This window comes from Equus quagga, chromosome 1, assembly GCF_021613505.1.
Source record: "Equus quagga isolate Etosha38 chromosome 1, UCLA_HA_Equagga_1.0, whole genome shotgun sequence".
Classification (NCBI taxonomy): Eukaryota; Metazoa; Chordata; class Mammalia; order Perissodactyla; family Equidae; genus Equus; species Equus quagga.
Genome location: NC_060267.1, coordinates 106,517,312 through 106,537,653, shown reverse-complemented (window position 1 = coordinate 106,537,653; position 20,342 = coordinate 106,517,312). Strand labels below are relative to the sequence as shown.

Sequence of the window (20,342 nt, the reverse complement as noted above, 5' to 3'; positions counted from 1 at the left end):
GACTTAAGACTCGCACTCGGGCCAGGCAGGACACAGAAAGGGACGAGACAGGCCGAGCAGGAACGTGGTGAACTGGAGGGCACCTGCCCCTGAGGTCTTCCTGGGTCCCCATCTATTCTGGAGGACGATGCTGACTTGCAAAGCTGGAGGGGTTGGGCAGGCCTGAGTCAGCATGAGAGGCCCCCGGGGGAGTGCCCCTCACTCACCTTCATCACTGGTGTGAGGCTCGGTGCCATTGTCGTGGTCAACTTCATCGATGGTCCCTGGCTCGCTGTGTGGGCTGTCACTGCAAGGAAACACGGGAAGGGGACTCGCTGGCGGGCTTTGTACCCTCACGCTGTCCTCAGCCTCCACAGGCGCCAGCCCAGCCTGCCTCTGGGCCTTGACCCAAATCAGACACAGGCCCCCTTCATCCCGTCTTTTCCATCTGACCACCCACGAACCTTGCTAATAGAAAACCACTCCCAGCCTCCTTTTCTGGAAGCTTCCCTGAATAACCTCCCCCACCTGCCGCCAGCCTTGGAAGTTGCTGAGCTCTCTTCTTGGTAAAGGTTGTTGATGCCTTGGTGTTGTGTAAGATCCAGAGGGCAGTGTCAAACCCTGGCATTTATCCTCGGAAGGACCACAAGCCAGAAGAGAAAGGAATTGTGGAAGTACTGTGAGTCATCCAGCTAGCCTGGCTCCGTGTCTCACAGCGGAGACAACACGCCAGCGCGGTGGCATGAAGCTCACAAGCAGCAGGGTCCCTCAGGGCTGCCCCATGATGCTGCATGCAAAGCCCAGATCGGTCCAGGCGCTGCGAGCAGGCCGGCAACCAGGATGGGCAGGGCGGTAGACTGCATCCAGGCCCGTCAAATTTAGGCATTAGTGCCCTGGGAGAATTTCACCAGCTGCTACCGCCTCACTAGATTCTAAGCTTCCTGAGGCCGGGATTCATTCACATAGTCAGTCAGCTTTTTTACTGAGCCATTGATTGAGTCCTAATACACGCCAGGCACTGTGCTAGGTAGGAGGGACACACAGATGGGTAAGGTGGACCCGGGCCCTGCCTTCATGGGCCAGGAAATAAAACTGGTGCCAGCTGAAACGTGTTATGTAGGAACAAATGAGCAGAGGGGACCTGCAGAGGTGGTCAGGATGGCTTCTGGGAGGAGGTCACATTTACATTGCCATTTAAAGGAATAGGGACTTTATCACGACAAATTCTCCGTTGCCTCCTGGATAAGGTCCAGACTGTGCATGATGGGTTGTTTAAGACCTTTCATAACCTGCCTCCTGCTGGCCTGTGGAGGCTTCTCCCTTACCATTCCCTCGTCACTGTGGCCACATGGAATCACTTTTCATTCTATTTCATGCTCCAGGTCTAGAACATTCTTTTGCCCACTCCTCACCCAGCAGACTCCAGTTCACCCTGCAGGTCTCAGCTAAGTCTTTACTTACTCCGGGAAGCCTTTTCTGACTTCCCACCAGTGGCTCAGGGGGCCCCACTTCTGGAACTGTTTCCTCTTCCACCAGAGCCCCCTGCCGCGGGGGTTAATCCTGCTTGGGTTACGGCCCTGCCCTCTGGCCCTGGGCCTGGCCCAGGACAGATGCTCAGTAACCATTTGCTGAACGAATGAAAGTTGTCCACTGTGATGAGACCCTCAGCCAAATCCCCCTTTTTGGCTTTGAAAATGCCTCCCAAATCACCACGTAATTAATAATTTTCCTTTCTCATGGGACACAAATGGGATTAAGAAAAGTGTGGTTATTGTATACTGTTCTTTGAGAAGTACACTAAGATCTGCACGTCCCTTCCCAGAACGCTAATTATATACCTATACCGCAGCAAGAAAAGAAAACCAGTAATGGTTGCAAAAACTGTGGGAAAAGCTTCTCTTTGTCCAGAAAGCGTGCTTGCTGGCTGTTTGATGTTTCTGTTACAGAACAGAGACAGACCCGCTCCCAGTGCCTCAAATGAGGTTAGAGAGCTGTGATGAGCCGTCCAGTGAAGAGCTGCAGGGAAACAAAGGCGCTGGAACGTCCCCCTTCTTTGAAGCGGCTGCCCAAATATGTCCAAGAATGAAAGTGATTTAAGAGCCCAGGAACGCTGGGATAATCAAAAGACCAACTCCCGGCGGGCGCCAGGCTGAAAGCACACAGGTGATACCTAAATATAGAGCTGCGTGCTGTCCTGGACTGGGAATAAAGACAGACTGGGGACCTGTGACGGGTCTGTCAGTTGGGGTTCTGAATTTTCTGTCTTCACCACTTTTTTTAAAATATGTCCTATCTTCACTACATTTGATGGTCTTCGCCTGGGGAAGGGTGCCAGCCCTGATCTTCTTAAGGTCCTAAAATATTTCTCCCAAGACTCAGTGTAGCACCAGGTATGCAGAGGTGCCCAACCAGCAACTGGTGTCCTGGTGTGGAGCTCTCAAGGAAAGTGAACTCACTTTGTCTGGAAAAGACAACTCCTAGGTGGGAGGGGACAATGGTGACAAGTGTCACTCTCAGTTCATGAGGTTAAGGTGGGGATTATTCACTCCCCTGCTGCCTGCGATGAGCTTGCGACACACCTGGCCAATGATGGCATTACATCTCCTAACCAGGGTGATTAGTTCACCAGACCCAAGCCTCAGCAAGGAGACAATTTTGGAGCTTGTGTTGAAACATTGGAGGAGAAGCTCTTTTTCCCCTGGGGATGCTGAGAGAATGGGCTGTAAATCTAGAGTTGCTGGATGCCTTCTTGAAACCACCAAGGGAGAGGCTGCCTGAGAATGAAGCCAATGCAGAAGAAAGTAGAGCTGAGGATTGCAGGACCAGGTCCTAATGATAATAGCTGAATTCCTGGATCCAGCAATACCTGAAGGTATGCGCCCAGACTTTTTATTTAAGTAAACCAGTAAATTCCTCCTTGGTTTAAGCATTTTGAGTTCGATTTCTTTCTCTTTCAAGCCAAGAAAGCCTTGAATGATGCACCTATCTTTCATATCAGGCTGCTGCAAAGCTCCAATGAGAAAATGTGCATGAGAGTACAGATTATAAAGCAGAAAGAAAATCAACAGATTTCTAACTGTTCCTGTCCAACAGCAGCAGCAACAACAATGATGACAATAATCATAATATTAAGAGGAGCGGAATCTTACCAATATTCTTCCCCTCCTGCCATGCATTTTTCATACACGGGTCCCTCTAGCTCCCGAGGGCTGGGAAAGATGGCTTCATGATGGATGATGATGGTTTTGATGACTTCGTTGACGTGTGCCTGGCAGGACACAGGGTCTTGCCCATCAGGGATGTGCATGAGGGTGGGCCCGAAGCAGATGGCCAGGTTGTAGGGGTCCATCATGTTTTCGTCACTATACTGCGAGAGGCTACAAGAGAGCAGGGACACACAAGTCACCTGGAAAGGCAAATTCTCCCCCTGGGGTTTCTTTCTTCTGGGGGCTCCACTCAGATCCCAGCGGTTTCCATGTTCTGTTTTGAGAACAGCTGCACCTAGAAACGCCCCAGGACACACCCTCCCAAAGGAGGCCGGGGCTGAGGCAAAGAGGGGTCCCCCTGGCCAGGCAACTCACTGGTTGAGGAAAGCGAAGAGGTATCTCATGACCACAATGACCACGCGGGGAAGGGTGACGAGGATTTGCTGGATCTGGTGCACCCTCTCAGCTGGGTTCTCCAGTTCTGTAACAGAAAGGGGCATCTTTCATCCTCAGAGAGCCAAGGAGCCGCCATTTGCTGGTCCCACCTCCTAGGTCAGCCCATGTGGTCCAGGGCAGCAAGTTCTACTCTCAGTTCTGGGGGTTGATGGGTGACCCTCACCTGGCCGCAGGGGTGGACCCAGGGAGGGGTACATGGCCTAATCAGAACCAGCTGGACTCGATCCTTGGGACTTCGGGCTGGAGAAACCCAGGAGAAGCGCCCTCTAGAAATTGGGGAGAGGGAAGTCTGGAGAAGCTGGGGGCTCCCAGGAAAGAAGACCCTGCCGGAGAGTGAAGCCAGCACAGAGATGGGGTCGGGGGCAGGGTCCTGCTGATGCTGGGTGAGGTCTGGGTAAAGCTGGCCCTCAACTTTTCAGCTATGTGAGCCAATCCATTGCCTTTTACGGATCAAGCCAGTGTAAGCTGACTTGCTGTCACCTGCAACCTATGAGTCCTGAAGAACACAAGCAGAGACCATGTTCCATTAAACCCTTTGTAAACACCAGCTGCAGCCCAGGCCTGGCACATAGTAGGTATTCAGGAAGTGACTGCTGAGTAAATAACCACCTCTCGAGCTGTGTATCAGCCCCTAAGCCTGGCAGATGCTTGGGGTCTCATCTCTGACCCATTTTCAGGTCAATCCTCGAGAAACAGACATGGGTACTTTCATCAGTTGGGCCAGGGTGGGAGGCTTGGTAAGGAGAGACAAGTGCCTCGTAGAGAGGGAAAGTGGGCGCCAAGGAGAATTTAGAATGTTCTTCTAAAATACAGCTTCTCCCCTTTCTCCTCTGCATCCAGGGCCCTTCACGCTGGGGCTCCCACCAAACTTGCCTGCCTCATGTCCTAGCCACCGCCCCTTCCCAAAGTATCTGAAGATGATTTAGAGCTGTGCTTTGCAAATGAAGTGATGAAGCACGTTGGGAGGCATTTACAATATATGAGGCATTCTTTGGGGTTGTCACAGTGACTGGAGGATGCTACGGGCATTTGAGATCCCAGGGCCCAGGGGCTAAATGTCCTGAATGTATGGGACACACAACAAGGCACTACTGTACCCTACTGAGAAACCCTGTACCACGCCACCTTATCCACCATCTCCCTCTCACAAAGGACTCTGCTGCCCCTGGGCCTTTGCACACACTGGTGATCTCTCATCACTGCCCGGCACACTCCAGCCTACCCTCAAGGTCTGGCTCCAGGAAACCTCGCCTGAGCCTCCACATAGAGCTAAAGGCTCTTGCACACATATTGATTCCATCACTCCTCATACAGGTCCCTCCACGTCCTCAACTTCAGTCATCAGTGCCCTGGGACCACCTCCACTATTATTTATTAATTTTATTTTCCTTAAATACACACCTGGCTCTCTGTCTGGAAGGGAGATTGACGTGTGAGGTTTAGTCCTTGATGTAACCACAGGCTTTGGGAGGGAACTAGCAAGGGACTGTCTTTCTCATGCTGTGATTCAAGGTGCGATTCAAGGTGTGCAATGTTGTGAACTTGCACCAGAAGTCAATGTCCTTGTTCAGTCAGGGCCCTGCTCAACTGGACTGTTGGGGCTTCTGGAAACATGGGCCGAGCAGCTGACACGGGGCTCAGACAGGGTTGGGCCTTTGTGGCCAGGAACGTGCTTTGGAGCTCGGAGTGGATCTGGAAGGCCGAGCAGGGAGCAGTGTGGAGGGCGGGAGGGTGCGGGAGGGTCTATCAGCCAGGCAGGCAGGAGGTTCAACCCTCCGCAGGTGCTCACCACCTCTGGGGCAGCTTCCTGGCTGCCAACCACTCTCAGAGCATTGAGAGAAGCATGCCTAGTGAAACCGGGTGGGGGGAATTTTCTGTAAGGCGAATTAAATTTACAAGTTTATTCCAAAATACTAAAATTCAAATATTCTAAACTTCAAAGTTTATTTTAAAAAATATCCCCCAAAGGTTGCCTTGGAGTTGGGCATCTTACAGTCAAGGTGCCTTTACTTCAGCCCCCTAGACGGGGCTCCTGCCTTTACCCACAGAAACACCAGTCAAGGAGGACTCCGATGGCTCGCAATGTCAGAGGAAGCCCCCAGCCAGCTTATTTTCACCACTTCCTTTGTTTGTCACGTTGCTGAGCTGACTCCCAAATCTTCCATGGCTCCCTATTACCCAATAGCTCTGGAATCCTTGCAGGCATTCACGGTCTTCCCTCTCTTGCTCCATTGTTCCCTTCCAGCCTCTTGCACTATGCACTGGCCAGGATGCCCTCCTGCTGCTCCTATTGGTCTGTGTGTCCCCAACTCTTCCCAGGATCCCTGCGTCCACTCCTTCTGGAAGACTCTCCTCACATCACTCTCCCTCAGCTGTGATCCGTGAAACCAAGTCTCTCTCTGCTTCTCCTCTGAGCTCCTTCCATACCCAGGTGTGTACCATGCCCATTAGCCCCGCCATTATCAATGATCTTGCTATTCGCACAACTAGGCTTTAAGTTCTATGAGGACAAGGGCCACACTGCTCGTGTGGTGACGAGCGCATAGTGCAACTTCAATAGCGATGTGTCAAGGAACTGATCATCCCACCTGGGAAATACTTACTAATAGTAGATATCAAATCTTGAAACCTTTCCTTAGGAAAGAGTGGGTTTTCCAGTCCTCGGAAATACAGTTTTAAAACCCCAGCGACCGAATTGATATCTCGTTCATTTTGGTCATCCACAAGGGGGTCTTCACCTGAGAGGAGACAGGAGATGACGATTCAGCTCGGTAAGGAGGCAGGGAACGTGCAGACGGCAGGAGAGAGGACCTGGCCCAGCCTGAACTAGAGGAGAGGCCGGCGGGACAGCCTCCCCAACACAGCAAGCTTAGAGTTCTCCTCGCAGCTGATCTTGAAAATGTTCAAAACTATAGAAATGTTGTAAAAATAAAACATGAACACTCATCACCCTCCACTTACACACATCAACTTACACTCACCTTGCCGTATCTGCTTTCTCTTCTCTCTCTACTTATGTTCATTATTGCTCAATAATTTGAGAGTATTTTGTAGACATCACAGTGTGTCACTGCTAAATACTTCAAAACATTTCTCCTAAGAATAAGGATATTCTCCTACATAAGCAAACAACACTATTACACCTAAGAAAAATAACAACACTTCGAAAACACCATCTCATGTGCAGCCCACATTCAAACATTCCCAATTGTCCTGTGCCTTTCAAAGAATTTTTTCAAAAGCTAAGATTGAATCAACATTCACACAATTCATTCAGTTGTTCTCTCAGTCTTTTGAACGTAAGACTCCAACATTTTTTATTGTTAGTTTGCTTTTTATATTTATCATATTGCCTGTTTGGAAGAGTCCAGGCCCGTTGCCTTGTAGAATGCCTCACATTCTGGGTTTTTCTGATTGTTTCCTCATGGTTAGATCCAGGTTGAATATTGCTGGTAAGAATATCCCATGGGTGATGCTGTGGACGCCACATCGCAGCTGGAGGCACATAATGTCAGCCTGTCCTGCTACTGGTGGCGCTGAGTTTCATCACGGGGCCAAGGTGGCGGCCTCCAGATCTCTACATGGAAAGGTATATTTTCTCCTTTGTAATAATAAGTGTAAAATATAAAATAGCTTTGAAAAAAAATAAGTGATCTATGTACATGCCATCGCACGCAACATGCTGCACTCAATGCTTTTAGCATCCCACGATGATTTTTGCCTAAATCAATTATTACCCTGGAGTTGAAAACGGTGATTTTCTAATTCCATCATTCCTTCCATATTTATCAGCTGACATTCATTCTTCCCTAAAGAAGAGCTTTCCCATGTCCCTTCACTCCTCCTATTATTATTTTTTGGCTTCTTTACAGACTTTTTTTGCAATTTTTTATTCAATGTGTTATAATCCATTACCATCTCTATCCTTGGGGATGCTCAGATTGTCCCCAGTTTTGCCAGAGGGAGTTCTTTTTTATGTCCTTCTGATGTGACCTCTACTGAGCACTTCCTTGCTTTCTGGCACAAAAGACGTCCCTGGGTCACCTGTACTTTCCTTCTCGCACATCTGGAATCAACATTTCTCCAAGAAGCTCTGTTTGCTTTCCGTGGGGAATGGTACTTAGAAACCACGACCTAGGTTCTCAGTGTGCTCATTGCCACGGGAGTGCCAGAAAGAGCGTCTAGGCCCTTTTAGGGAATAGAGCGAGAATATGTTTTTCATGAGTTCACACTGATATTTCCAATTCATATTTAAGATACAAGGTTTTCTTCACCTTCATTTATTTTATATTTGTACTGCATTTTTCTTATAGTGAAAATTTTGGTTCCAAATAACATTAATAATTAATATATTTATGTACTTGCCTTATCTAATAATAGACTTAAAGTGGTTCCAGAATTTTAATAGCAATATTACCACTAACAATACACCTGATACATAAAATTTAGGATTTCTTTGCGGGGCTTTTGTTTTTGTTTCTGTTTTTATTCCTCAGAATGTATCCCACTAAAGATGTACGGTCAGAAGACCGAGTAGATTAGTGGTTGCCTGGGACTGGGCGCTGGGGGCTAGGGGACATATGGAACAACTACAAATGGGTACAAGCCTTATGGTACATAGCTCAATAAAGCTGTTAAAAACGTATGACTTGGGGCTGGCCTGGTGGCACAGCGGTTAAGTGAGCACATTCCACTTTGGTGGCCCAGGGTTCGCTGTTTCAGATCCCGGGTGTGGACATGACACCACTTGGCAACCCATGCTGTGGTAGGCGTCCCACATATAAAGTAGAAGAAGATAGGCATGGATGTTAGCTCAGGGCCAGTCTTCCTCAGCAAAAAGAGGAAGATTGGTGGCAGATGTTAGCTCAGGGCTAATCTTCCTCAAAAAAAAAAAGTATGACTTTCTGTGTGGTTATCAATTTGATACAGAGCTTATTTGCTTCTATTTATATTCAGTTTTAGGGATTGATTTTTTTTTTTTTTAGAAATCCTTTTTTTTAATTTGCAGTTTTGAAAATATAAAGCATTTACATGGTTTCAAAGTCAAAACCAGATAAAAAGTTGCACTCAGAGAAGCCCTGTCCTTATCCTTGTCCCCTCCACACCACACCTTTAACCATTTTCATTAGTTTCTGGTTTGTCCTGCTGTGTTTCTTTCTGCAAAAACAAGCAAATACATATATACAAATTTTTTATTTTCCCTCATTTCTTACACAAGATGTAAGTAGCATACTATAATACTACATATACTTCTTTCTTCTCTTAATAAATTCTAGAAATCTCTCCACATCTATTCATGGAGATCTTCCTCATTTTTTTTTTTTTTTGATGGCTGCACAGTCATCAAAATGACTAAATGACTACTCTACTTCATGGATAGACCATAATTTAGTCACCCAGTCTCCTCTAGATTGACATTTGACTTCTTTCCAATATTTTGCTATTACAAATATTGCAACAACAAATAACCCTGCACGTGTGCTTTTGTATTCGTGGAGGAGCGTCTCTGCGGTAAGGTCCTGACCTGGGATTGCCGGGTCAAAGGGTAAATACATATGCAGTTTCATCAGATACAGGCAAACTCTCCTCCATGGGGGCCGCATCCTTCTACACACTCTCACCAGCAACACAGCAGAATGCTTCTCTCCCATGGCCCCGCCCACGCGATGTTGTCAATCTTTTGCATTTTTGCCAGCTGGAGAGGGGAAAATGATATCTGAGGACAGCAGCGCTTCTCAACCTAGTCGGGGGGCTGCTGAGCTACTGCCCCACCTGGAGATTCTGCGGGGGTGGTGACAGGAAGCAGGGAGCAATCTGACACCTCCCTGAAGGCGAGGAGAGATGTCTGCATAAGGGGTTCTCCTCCTCCTCCCAGAGCAGCCCAGAGCACCTCTAAGACGGGCAAGCAGTGAAGAGCAGAACTGGAAATTCATTCTCGGCTCTCTTCACGCCGCCTCCGCAGGAAGACTGCTACTGGCGGGGCCTTTGCTAGCCCCAATATGCTTTAGTGCATATTAGAGAAAGGCCTCCTTGCCTTCCTGAACAGGGCTTGTGGCTTACAGAGCATGAGCCAGAGTTCAGCTCCCACCTGCTCTCTTGGTTGAGCATCCTTGAGCAGTGCCCAGCCTCAACAACTGTGTGTGACAGCCCAGACACTAATGTTCCATATGTCAACCTCTCAGATGTCCCCAAGGGAGGAGATGAAAACACTTCCTCAACAAGACTTTCTCAGGGGGAAGGAAGAGAGAAAACATAAAAAATTAATGCCTATACTGCTATAGCACTTCTCAAGTGAGAAGCACACTTGCACATCTGATGTCTCTAAATCCTCACAACAGTGCGGCATGGCACTGAGGGAGGCCCGGTTCCAACGCCCCCATCCTCACCCGCAAGAAAGCTGAGGCCCCAGCAAGTGAACAACTTGCCACATTCGTGCAGTCAGGAACAGACACCAGCAGCTCCCAGGTCTCAGAATGCCTGGGAGATACGCTTTTTTTCTACCCATGGTTTTCAGTTCTGCCTGCCTGCCTGTCTGCATGCATGCCTAGCCACCCGTCTCCTTTCCTTCTCTCCTTCCTTTCTAGCAGAATCCCAACCTTTTCTTTCTTTCTCGAGAAAAAAGTTCCTATGAATGCTCAGCACAGAGAACAAAGCTGTCTCGATTGAACTGGGGGAGAGGCCCCAGTGCTCCTTCTCAGCCCCTGTCTATCCCTGTCGCAGCCCTTGAGGCCCCCTGAAGGACCACAAGAGTTCGAAAACTCTGCACTGTATTAAGCTGTTCCCTGTCACTGCCATGCATTAGTCTTGTGCTCTCACAATGCCGAAGCACATGGATTTTCCCCTCTATATTATGTATTAGCTCCCCCGGTAAGCATGATTAACGTGTCGACTTTACACACACACCGCATTAGTCCTTGCTCTTCCTCAGAACGCACTTAATTCACTAAGGAGCCATCCGACACTCCTTCCCAGGCCTTTGGCTCTCCACAAGGCTAGTCAATTTTGGCTCCCAAAACGAATGGAATTCCAGAGCTCAAGATGAGCAAGATGGTTTGTGTGAATGATGGATTCCTCCAGGAGGAGAATTAGAGCTAAAATTCCAGGCAAGTCTGAGAGAAAGCTGTGTTCACACTTCGCTAGCAAATGTCGCGGGGGAGGTGGAGTTGTTCCCAAACAGCCTGCCTGCAGCTTCCTCGTGGCCAGGTCACCTGGGCATCACTGCACCCAGGGCAGAATGTGAATGCGCAGTGTGTGCATAAGGTTCCAGGGGACCTTGCTGCTGGCTGGGGGCCCAGCAGGCAGCTGTGGGAGGTGTCTCTTGCAGGGCAGTTCTCTGTGGCCACAGGTCCACCCAAACCCATCCTGAGGTTCCTCCCAGCGCCTCCTGGTCATACCCTCTTCCTGGGACAGGAAACAGATCCCAGAGGGGCCAGGCCCAGAGTCCAGCAGGTGTCAGACGCTACATGACCTTTAGCTCCAAACCCAAACACTCTTTTTTTTGTGAGAATGATTTGTCCTGAGCTAACATCCGTTGCCAATCCTCCTCCACTTTGTATGTGGGACGCCTCCACAGCACGACTGCTGAGCAGAGTAGGTCCACACCGGGGATCCGAACCTATGAACTCAAGCCACCAAAGCAGAGCGTGCAGAACTTTAACCACTCAGCCACCAGGTCAGCCCCTCCAAACCCTATCTACATCTGCACAGGGTGAAATGGCCACTGATTCTCTTCCCAGCCACCCTCCACATAAGGAGAGACCACTGGCAGCTCCCTCATCTTTGTGTACAAAGAGGAGAGCAGATTGGTTTGTGGGGAAAAACAGAGAGATGGAAAACCAGCCTGAAAGACAACAGCACCACAGCTCTCTCCACGGCCAATTCCTGCCTTGTCGTGATGTTTTCTCCTTCATTTTGCCAGAAGATTACAACATCTCAAAACTTTAGTGGTGACTTTATGATTTATTGGCAGCAAAAAAATAATGATAATAATAATAATCCCAACTAAAACCCTGGTTGACTCATGTCAGAAGAAAAAGAAAGGGAGTTTAGGAATCACAAGCCAAGAACGGATTTCCAACATGCTGTAATTTTTCAGAAGCTTAAGGAAAAGAGACCTGTGCTCCTTTCAACAGCCTTATGCCAGGAATGTAGGCAACAAATTCGCCCCAGAGAGAGACAGAAGAAAGAGACCCAAATCTCTTTGAACAAGTGGCAAAGGATAGGCAGCCTGCACAGATTAGAGGGTTTAAAATTTTAAAAAAGGAAGAAGGGAAAAACACACAATGTACTGGTTTAGAGAGAAAGTTCAGTGACAAGCTAGAGTGTGTGGGACGTGAGGAGTGGGCGAGAAGAGGAATACGGAGCCGCGCCAGCTCGGGCCACCTGGTTCCCGGGGGAATGTGGAGAGATATGCGGCTGAGCCAGCAAGAGGGAAGCTACTGGTTTCAGCAGAGGTAGGAGGAGGTGACTCTGAGGGTCAGCTGGCTAATTGGTTGGTGAATGTCAAGAAGCAGAAAAGAAGAAGTGAGAAATCTGGGTACTAGCCAGCCCAGAGAAGCCAGGATGTTCCTACCAGAGACACACCAGGAGCAATTCTTTTAGAATAAGCCATGCTTCACTGTAGGCTCGGGTGGAGCAGAAGGGCAAGGCCAGAGAGCGAATGAGATGCATCTGGGAAGGATGGAGAGCTGCAGAGGAGCCAACTGTGTACGTGAGGCCAAGAAAAAGCAGAAAATGTTTCCTGCAGGTTGCGATCTGGGTCAGCTGATCTCTGCCCAGCGGGGCTCTGCCCAACACAGTCCAAAGCTTATTAGGAGCGGAGAATTCCTTTAAATTGCACATCACCTCTGCAAGGCACCCAAGCGAGTGACAGAGGCATGGACCTTCGAAAATCACATTCAGGAAGGACAGAATGCAGCACTGCTGGGGTGGTGCCTGGGCGGGGATAGGGCCTGGCTGCCTGGTACAGCGAGGTGACTTCTAGGACATGGGGAAGCAGGCAAATGCAGGGGGGGAGGGGAGTACCAGGCTGGAGGCCGCGTGTGGTGAGTTTACTCATGAGATTCAAGGAATTCTGTATAATGGGATGAGCCCAGGAGGATGGAACCAGCAAAGGTTCCAGACCACGGCTCTGTTTATTTACAGTGAACACAGGGCAGCAGGGGTGCTAAGGTATTGGGGGAAATGAAGAAACGAAACTCTAGATTGGGCTGTCCAGGGTTGCCAAGAGGAGCTCAGGGAACGATGAACGGTGCTTCCATCAGGGAGGCTGATGGGGGATACCTCTTGCTCTGTGGCCTCTGCACATGCTGTTCCCTTGGTGTGGACCACCCTTTCCCTGGCTCTTACTCTTTAAGCCTCAGCTTAGGCATTTCCTCCTCCAGGAAGCCTTCTCTGGCTTTGTTGTTCCTCCTTGCTCCATCCAAGCCAGGCTAGGGGCTCCCATGCTCCCCAGTGCCTCCTCTATGGTGGCACCGACCATGCTGTCTGTTTACTAAACTGGCTCCCCCACTAGCAGGGACTGTCTTGTTCATACTGTATTTCCAGGCCCCAGTCCATTAGCTAGCGCAGTTTGGGGCTCAACGCATGCCTGTTGAGTGGATCAATAAATGCAAGAGGAGCTTGCAGCAGGGGAATTCTGGGACAACCTGGTTCTAAGTTCCCAAGATCCTGGAGTGGCGCTCCAGAACTGAAGCTCCCCCTGGACCTCAGAGGGTCATTGAGTGTCACATCCAGCCAAACCCTGCTCTCTAGCCCTCGTTCCAAGCCAGAGCACCCAGGACTGCAAAGGTCTGAGCTGGGGGCTGTGGTGGTGACCACCTGGGGCTGACAGCACTTCCTCCACCCTAGCCCTCAGGATGTAATAGGGGTGGGGGTGAGGGGGTGAGTTTGCCCAGGAGGCAGCCCCTCCAGGGGAAGCCTGATAATAAGTAGGAAGAATTCCAGAGCTGGAACCCCCTGGGAGAGGCTGCTCAGAGCACAGCAATGGGGACAAACCATACGCACCCCCAAGGCTGTTAGGAGGGTGAAGTAGAAGAAAGTGCTCTGTAAACTGGGATGCGATAGACTGCGGGGAAATGGTTTGGGATTGAGGTCCTCAGATCAAACAATACTGGAACCACTCAGAGAAAAAGGCAGTGGGTCAGAGTCAAGAAGGATAAATGAGGGAGATGTGATCCTTCCAAAATGCCGTTAAGCTGGAGGCAGAGATACTGTTTAGGATGCTACAGACGAACTCTTCCTTCCTCCTCTGGGATGAGGATATGAACTTCCTAATGCCGGGCTTAGTTCAACAACCCGGGAGTGTGATGTTTAAAAATGTTTCCCTGAATGGAAACGCACGGACTTCCAGCTCTACTGTAGTAGTGAGACAAGCACCGAGGATAGAAAGGCAGAGGTGGAGTAAGAACTGGGCTTTTCCCGACCCAGTGAGTCCTGACTTTGCATGGACACTGTCACTGGCCGCCTGTCCCCATCAGGGATTCTGAGGCCAAGGGAGGCTATATCAAATAAGCCAAATGTACTCCTGGTCTGGTGGCCACATCATTTCCAATACGCTTTTATATCCTCGGGGGATGACAGTGGGAACCAGGGAACATCACCAGGGGTAGGGAGGTCTCTTCCTCCCAGTATGTAGCTCTGCCAAGAACACAGCATAAAAAATTAAGAATTAGGATATTCCAAAAGCCACTCAGTGTTATCTGTGTTCTTCCAACTTTCCTAAAACACAGCAGCCTTTACAGGCTCATATAATAATTCCGGGGTGCTTTACGAGGCCTTCTTTCCCGGGAACCACTGTACAGCCCACCAGAGAAAGTCACCCACGTATGCTGGTAAATGTTTAACATTTTAGCTCTTTGGAGGGGAAGAAGAAAAATAAAAGATCTTAGCGTTCGCCAATTTCTGTGGCGTAAATACTCCCGCCTCGGCTGATTTCAAGCTACCAGGGTGAAGCTGTGGACGCCAAGTGGGAAGGAGACTTTGATACAAGCCAGCCCCAGCACACCACTGGCTCTAAGACACACGTTCACACCCACCCTGGCTTACTTGGCCACAAGCTTGAGATGGTCGCTTTGCACCTACCTCTCTCAAAGGAATTTTTGATGTCATTGACTTCGACCTGAGATCCTGGCACTCTGAAGATCCCTTGCTGCTGGAGTCCTGAAAGAAACAAACAAACAAAGGCCAGGAGGTGCTGAGTTCATCAGACTACTTGGAACATGGATGACTCTCCCCATTACTTGTCTCTCTCTCCCACCATCCTTTATAGGAGTCCTTCCCAGTGAAGGTCTCCCGGGAGGAGCTCCACGGTAGCCTTCGCAGTGAACTTCAGCTGGCCAAAATACTCAGACACATCTTGCTTCATATGTCTGTGATCTCTTGTCTGGGCTTGAAGGAAAAGGCCACAAGAAGTTTATATCAACACTGGACCAGTGAATAACTTCCAACTTAACCCACAGGTCAGCTGAATCAAATAGCTGGTTGGTACACTTCGCCTCCCGAGCTCACCAGGTCCATTGGTACCAACAGCTTGGCCTGAGTTTGCAAATGCCATTTGAGTTTCACAGCCACACAGATTTTGAACAAGCATGATTAATATCACTCCTTCAACCATTCCCGCCCCCGACACGGACATCTTCTTCCTTCGAGAAAAGCTCGAGTCTAGAGTGCATGCTGGCCTGGGATCGAGGAGCCTGGGGAGATTAAATTATTAAAGAAAAACAATTGCATATTTGTATGTGTTTCTACAAGGCCATAACAAAGAGGAGACCCTGGGACCTGACATGAGAGTAACAACACAACAGCAACCTGCAGGACTGAAGGAATGAAAGGGCCTCCCTAATCTGAAATGGGACTCAGTCGGGGAGACTGGCCGTTCTCTCCACCTGGACTGGATGGCTGGCTTCTACTCAAGCATCAGCCCCTGGAGGGCTCTCTCCTCATCACCTTAGCGGAAGCAGCCCTACCCCCTCCAGCCATTCTCTATCCCCTTCTAATTCATTTCTTGGCATTATGACTACCTAAAATTATATTATTTATTTCTCTGCTTGTTTATTCCCTTGCCCTTCTAACTGATACTGTCAGCGACCTAGGGCTTGCACCTCACCCGCCTTGCTCACGCCTGCATTCCCACTGTCCCCAACAGCACCCGCTATGCACTCTGAAAATATATTTTTGGAGGAATGAATAAGTGAATAGACAGAGCACAAGTCAAGCATTGGGGATACCATGGTTAGCAAGTCCCAGACACTGGATTTCCTTCATGGAGTTGACTAGGATCCAGCAGTATTAACTGACTGAGTGGCCAATGACATTCAGTCAATGACATCCAAAGCACAGAGCTCTGGGGTTAGGTGGGAGCAAGGAAGGAGCTAAAATGGTTCTCCTGTCTGGGCCCTCCCTGCTCCTCGGTTTCCCTAGCCCCTGGGTCTTCTCCCCACCACCTTCCAGCTCCGACACACAAGGCTCAAAAGACAGTGCTCAGGAGGGTAGCTGTTCCACGGAGCGTTTTCCCTCTCAGAAGCAGAGCAGTGACAGGAAGTCTTCCAAGGTGAACTAGAATCTCATTTCCTACAAGAACAGCCTAGCACCTGTTCTGGAGAGAGCTGAAAACACGGCCCCACGAGCGAGCTTACCGTATAAATTGATGTATCGGATGCAGCTCTCAACTACGAGTGGGATAGCTTGTCCTGAATCCTTAAGAAAAAACATTGTGAGTTGTATTGGGCTTGGCAACCACCACAGGGAAAAAGACACTGCAAACACAGATTATAAACTCAAGCCAGAATATTAGTACCATCAGATTAGTAGGAAAATAAGCATGGAACTGCTAACCCTAAAGGCTCCACCAACAGTGAAAATAGAGTCTTCAGTTATGTGCAGAAAAAGGCGTAGCCAGGATGCTTGTAAAGAAATGCTCTGTCTTCTCTCTCAGCTGGGGAGGAATCGGGGCTCAGGAGGCTTGGGGGCACATCTAGGAAGGGGAGGGACCCACCGCATGGAGGGGGCTGGAGTCTGCTCCTCAGGAGTCCTCTGCCTCCCGGTCCACTTTGCCCCAGCCCAACCCTACTCTCCCAGCGCTCAAGGATTGAAAGCCTGGCTCCAGGCCCCCTCCTAGGTCAGCAGCCCCCGAGGCCAGAACTAAGAAGAACCCACGATGGGAAAGCAAGGCTGCCCCGGGGGGTCCTTCTGAGCTCTGAGACGAGAAGACCAGTTCATATTACAACCTAAACATCCATACAGATATTTGTTTAACAGTAAACATGGTACAAGGAAAAGTTCTAGAACAACTAATGTCAGCTCTGGACCACTGAGTAGCCAACCTTAGTCACAAAGGCCAAAGAAGATGGAGTTCTAAACATATGCATCTGGGCTGCGAAAGCATTTTCAATTACGTCTTTCTAGACCGGCCCAAGCCACAGAGAGCAAGGGGTACTTTTGGATTCCACAACTGGTTGACCTCCCTTTTATTTCAGGCCACTTAAAGAGCATAACATCTTTTTAAAACATTTTTTTAAAAGGGGCCAAATTAAGGTACTAGTCTCCTCAGAAGGTAAGGAAACAAGAAGATATATGTAACATGCTCTTGTGAAGGGACAGAGGAAAACCCATGAATTTGGATGTCTCATGGCGCCTCCACACCCCACCTGTGAATTCTTTCCTTGATTAACTACAGTCAGGGAAACGACAGTAAAATGGACCCACTGGTGACAGGCAACGTGGGCCCTGTTCCAGAAGTGAGTACTCAAGGCAGGTTCCATCCGGTTGAAGGGGGCTAACGGACCTTTCTAGTAAATACCTGGTTCCTGGCTCGAGCATTTCTTCTTCCTCTGATAACAAAACATAAACAGGCAGCAGAGCAGGAGAAAAAGAAAAGATTACGCAGGAGTGAGATCAGTTAGGGTAAGCAGATCCTTCGGCGTCCGCGAATGCCCAAATGCAGTGGCAGCCCACCAAGGTCCTGGGGAGACCAGCAGCCATCCTGCCGGGGGGGACGGCCACCCCTGTGCCCCTGGGCCTCACAGGACTTCTGGGCCCTGCCCCCAGCCAGCCTTCCAGGTGGCAAAGGAGCCCCTGTGATTCCTTGTCTATGGAACCTGTTCAAGAAAGGGTTCCATGTTGACCTGCTTCTCAACACAGGGGCTGTTCATTCACCAGTGGACAAGAGCCCACCTAAGACCCCTTCCAGTCAGCCCAGCTGCCCACACAAAGGACGGACATAGACCTTCACATGTCTACTGTAACGCTGTCCCTGGAATTCAGCTCAGGAAACTTCATTCTTAGTAAAAAGCTAATTTTACCAAGATCGTGTTGACCAGGGGCCCTCTGTATGGGACCCAAAGGATTCGCCTGATTCTAAAGTCCAAACAACTTCCAGTGTTTTCCTACCAAACAGGCTCGGGAGTTTTTCCTGGGTATCCATTTGGCTTTTCTCTCCTTCCTACCCGCTGACCCTTGCACTGGCACTGAGAACACCTCAGGGAAGCCCAAAGGCTGAGGAAGGCCTGGGAGAGGGAGGCAGGAGAGAGTCAGGACATCTTCGGGATCTTGCTCCCAAGAACTGGAGCCCCTGTGGTCACTAAAGCCACTGAAGCCGCCCCTCTGCAGGGGAGCGCTGTCTGTTCTTCCTTCCCACATGTGCAGTGGGTCAGGCTCTGGGTGGGTGCTAGGTCTCATCCAGGCTCCTTGAAGAGGCCGAACTGAGAAACTAGGGGAGGTGTAACTTGCAGCTGGTGTCATCTGCCCAGTCCCCCACGTCTCATACCATATGTTGGCTAAACCTACCTGAATCCCAGAACTGAGCAAACAGCACGGTCAGATGGGGCTCATGAGCAATCTCCTAAAGCTAATGGCAAAGATAACAGCTAACACGCCCACGGTGCTCACTGTGTGCCAGGCAGCGCTCCAGAAACACGGCGTACGCCAGCTCATGTGATCCTCGTCCCACACTCATGCGGTCGGTGATCATCATTTTCATTTCATAGAAACAAGGTGAGGACTCTACCCCCCCCCCCCCACAGAGGTAGAGCTCCTGGGCTTCAAAATTTATAATAAAAATTGGTTTTCCTTCTATCTGAGGAGAAAAAAAAAATCAAGGATTTTGAAAAGGGTCAATTCAGGTAGGGTCCTAGAAATTTATGAACGTAACTCCAACCACATTTATCCATCGTTCCTAACTTAGCAGTGCTTCCTTGTCCCTCTATATCATCATAATCATGGAGTCCCAGTGATGTCATTTTATTGAAAAACCTTTCACAGGTTTGGCATTTCAAAGCTGGGGAGTCTGAGTTCACACAGAATCTTCTTCCAGATGGCGTGGGAATCACAAGAGAAAATTAACTTCCATCACCAAGGTGGAAGGACTGACTGGCTTTTCATTCTCTGACAGTTAATAACCCTGGAGAGTAAGACCACGCTGTGTGCAAGTCTGTCTGCGCACCGCCTGGCTAACAGGGGCGCAGAACGGTTGTTGAACTGCACTGATAGGATGTGGTACAAGCACAGTGTGACTATAAAGAAATGCAATTTAACAGATAGACCTTTTATTTTTCAGCCAAACAGTCCCTTGAGGAGGCTGTGCCCTTATTCCAACAATGTGCCACTCTCAGTGCTCTGGGGTGTCCTTCTTCGGGCGCTCTTTGCAGAGCCAGCCAACCAGCCTCACTCTAGAAGACGCCTCTTGCCCTTCTGTACGTCCAGTGATGCTGCTAGGCTGAGCTCGGAAAGGCGCTTCTCATTCCACAGAGGCCAAGCTGTCCCTTCTAACACGCAGTTCTGGCATCACTGACAAAGGCCGTGCTGCAGGCTCTAGAGGAGACTGACCAAGGGCAGCAATGGTGACATATTCAGAAGAAGAACGTGGCTTCCCCAGGCGACTCCCTCCAAGGGGCAAACGCTCACGTGGTTGAAGAAGTTCCGATGTGTTTGTCAGATCCCCGGAGAGTCACACATTTTACGCAGGAGCTCTCTCTTAAAAGACTTCATTAAACAGAACGCCTCATTTTCAGATCCTGGCCCATGAGTCAGCCCCTTCCACGTGTCCTGACTGGTCACCCATCTCCAAAGAGCTGAGCAAATGAGGGAAGGCGTCCCTGTCTCTGAGCCTCATTTGTTCTGTTCCTCCTTTCAGGGGCTCCTCGGTCCCACTCCTGGACACCTTACTCCCACCCTTCCTTCCAAGCCCCGTCAGAGCCTCCTGTGCCCCGGTGCTCGTAGCTTTTCCCGCTCTGCACTCTCACAGCACTTGTTTCTGCGCATAAGCCACTGAGTGTTGTCTGACTCGCCTCACACTGCCAGCTCTCTGTGTTGAAGACCTCCCGAGAGGGCAGGGGGCACAGCTGACATGGCCCGTCTCAGCCATGGAGGGTGGCACTTTTGAGGGCAAGCGTGGCCGAGAAGAAAGGCTTGGAGGAGAGAGGAGGGGGGATGCAGAAAGACTCTGACACAGCCCCATCCTCCATGACCTACTGGATTGCAAACTGCTCCCTCAGAATCACCTCCAAGCACTCTCTCTCCTCCTTTTGGGATCCTCTATGCCTCGCTCCTCTGAGGTACCCCAAAGCAGCCCTTGCTCTTCCCGGCCCTGGGCAATCCCAACTTGTACTGTACTGTCCCACTGTCCCTTTCCCCCACTGTCCCCTCCCCAGAACCCAGCCCACAGACAGAGACAGTCCTGGGACCCAGGCTGGTCCTTCCTCCTCC

The 20,342-nt window shown here is 49.7% G+C and overlaps 1 protein-coding gene across 4 annotated transcripts in view; it reads right to left on the bottom strand.

Annotated features, from left to right (window-relative positions):
* SRGAP3 (SLIT-ROBO Rho GTPase activating protein 3) overlaps positions 1-20,342 on the bottom strand; it is a 245,278-nt gene that overhangs the window by 29,505 nt on the left and 195,431 nt on the right. For all 4 annotated transcript variants that reach the window (XM_046640981.1, XM_046640994.1, XM_046640989.1 and 1 more), the window contains exons 13-18: positions 16,277-16,337; positions 14,724-14,801; positions 6,245-6,379; positions 3,561-3,666; positions 3,129-3,356; positions 207-286 (exon numbers count right to left, since the gene is read on the bottom strand). In XM_046640981.1, coding sequence (XP_046496937.1) covers positions 207-286; positions 3,129-3,356; positions 3,561-3,666; positions 6,245-6,379; positions 14,724-14,801; positions 16,277-16,337 — 688 coding nt within the window. The remainder of the gene's footprint in view (positions 1-206; positions 287-3,128; positions 3,357-3,560; positions 3,667-6,244; positions 6,380-14,723; positions 14,802-16,276; positions 16,338-20,342) is intronic.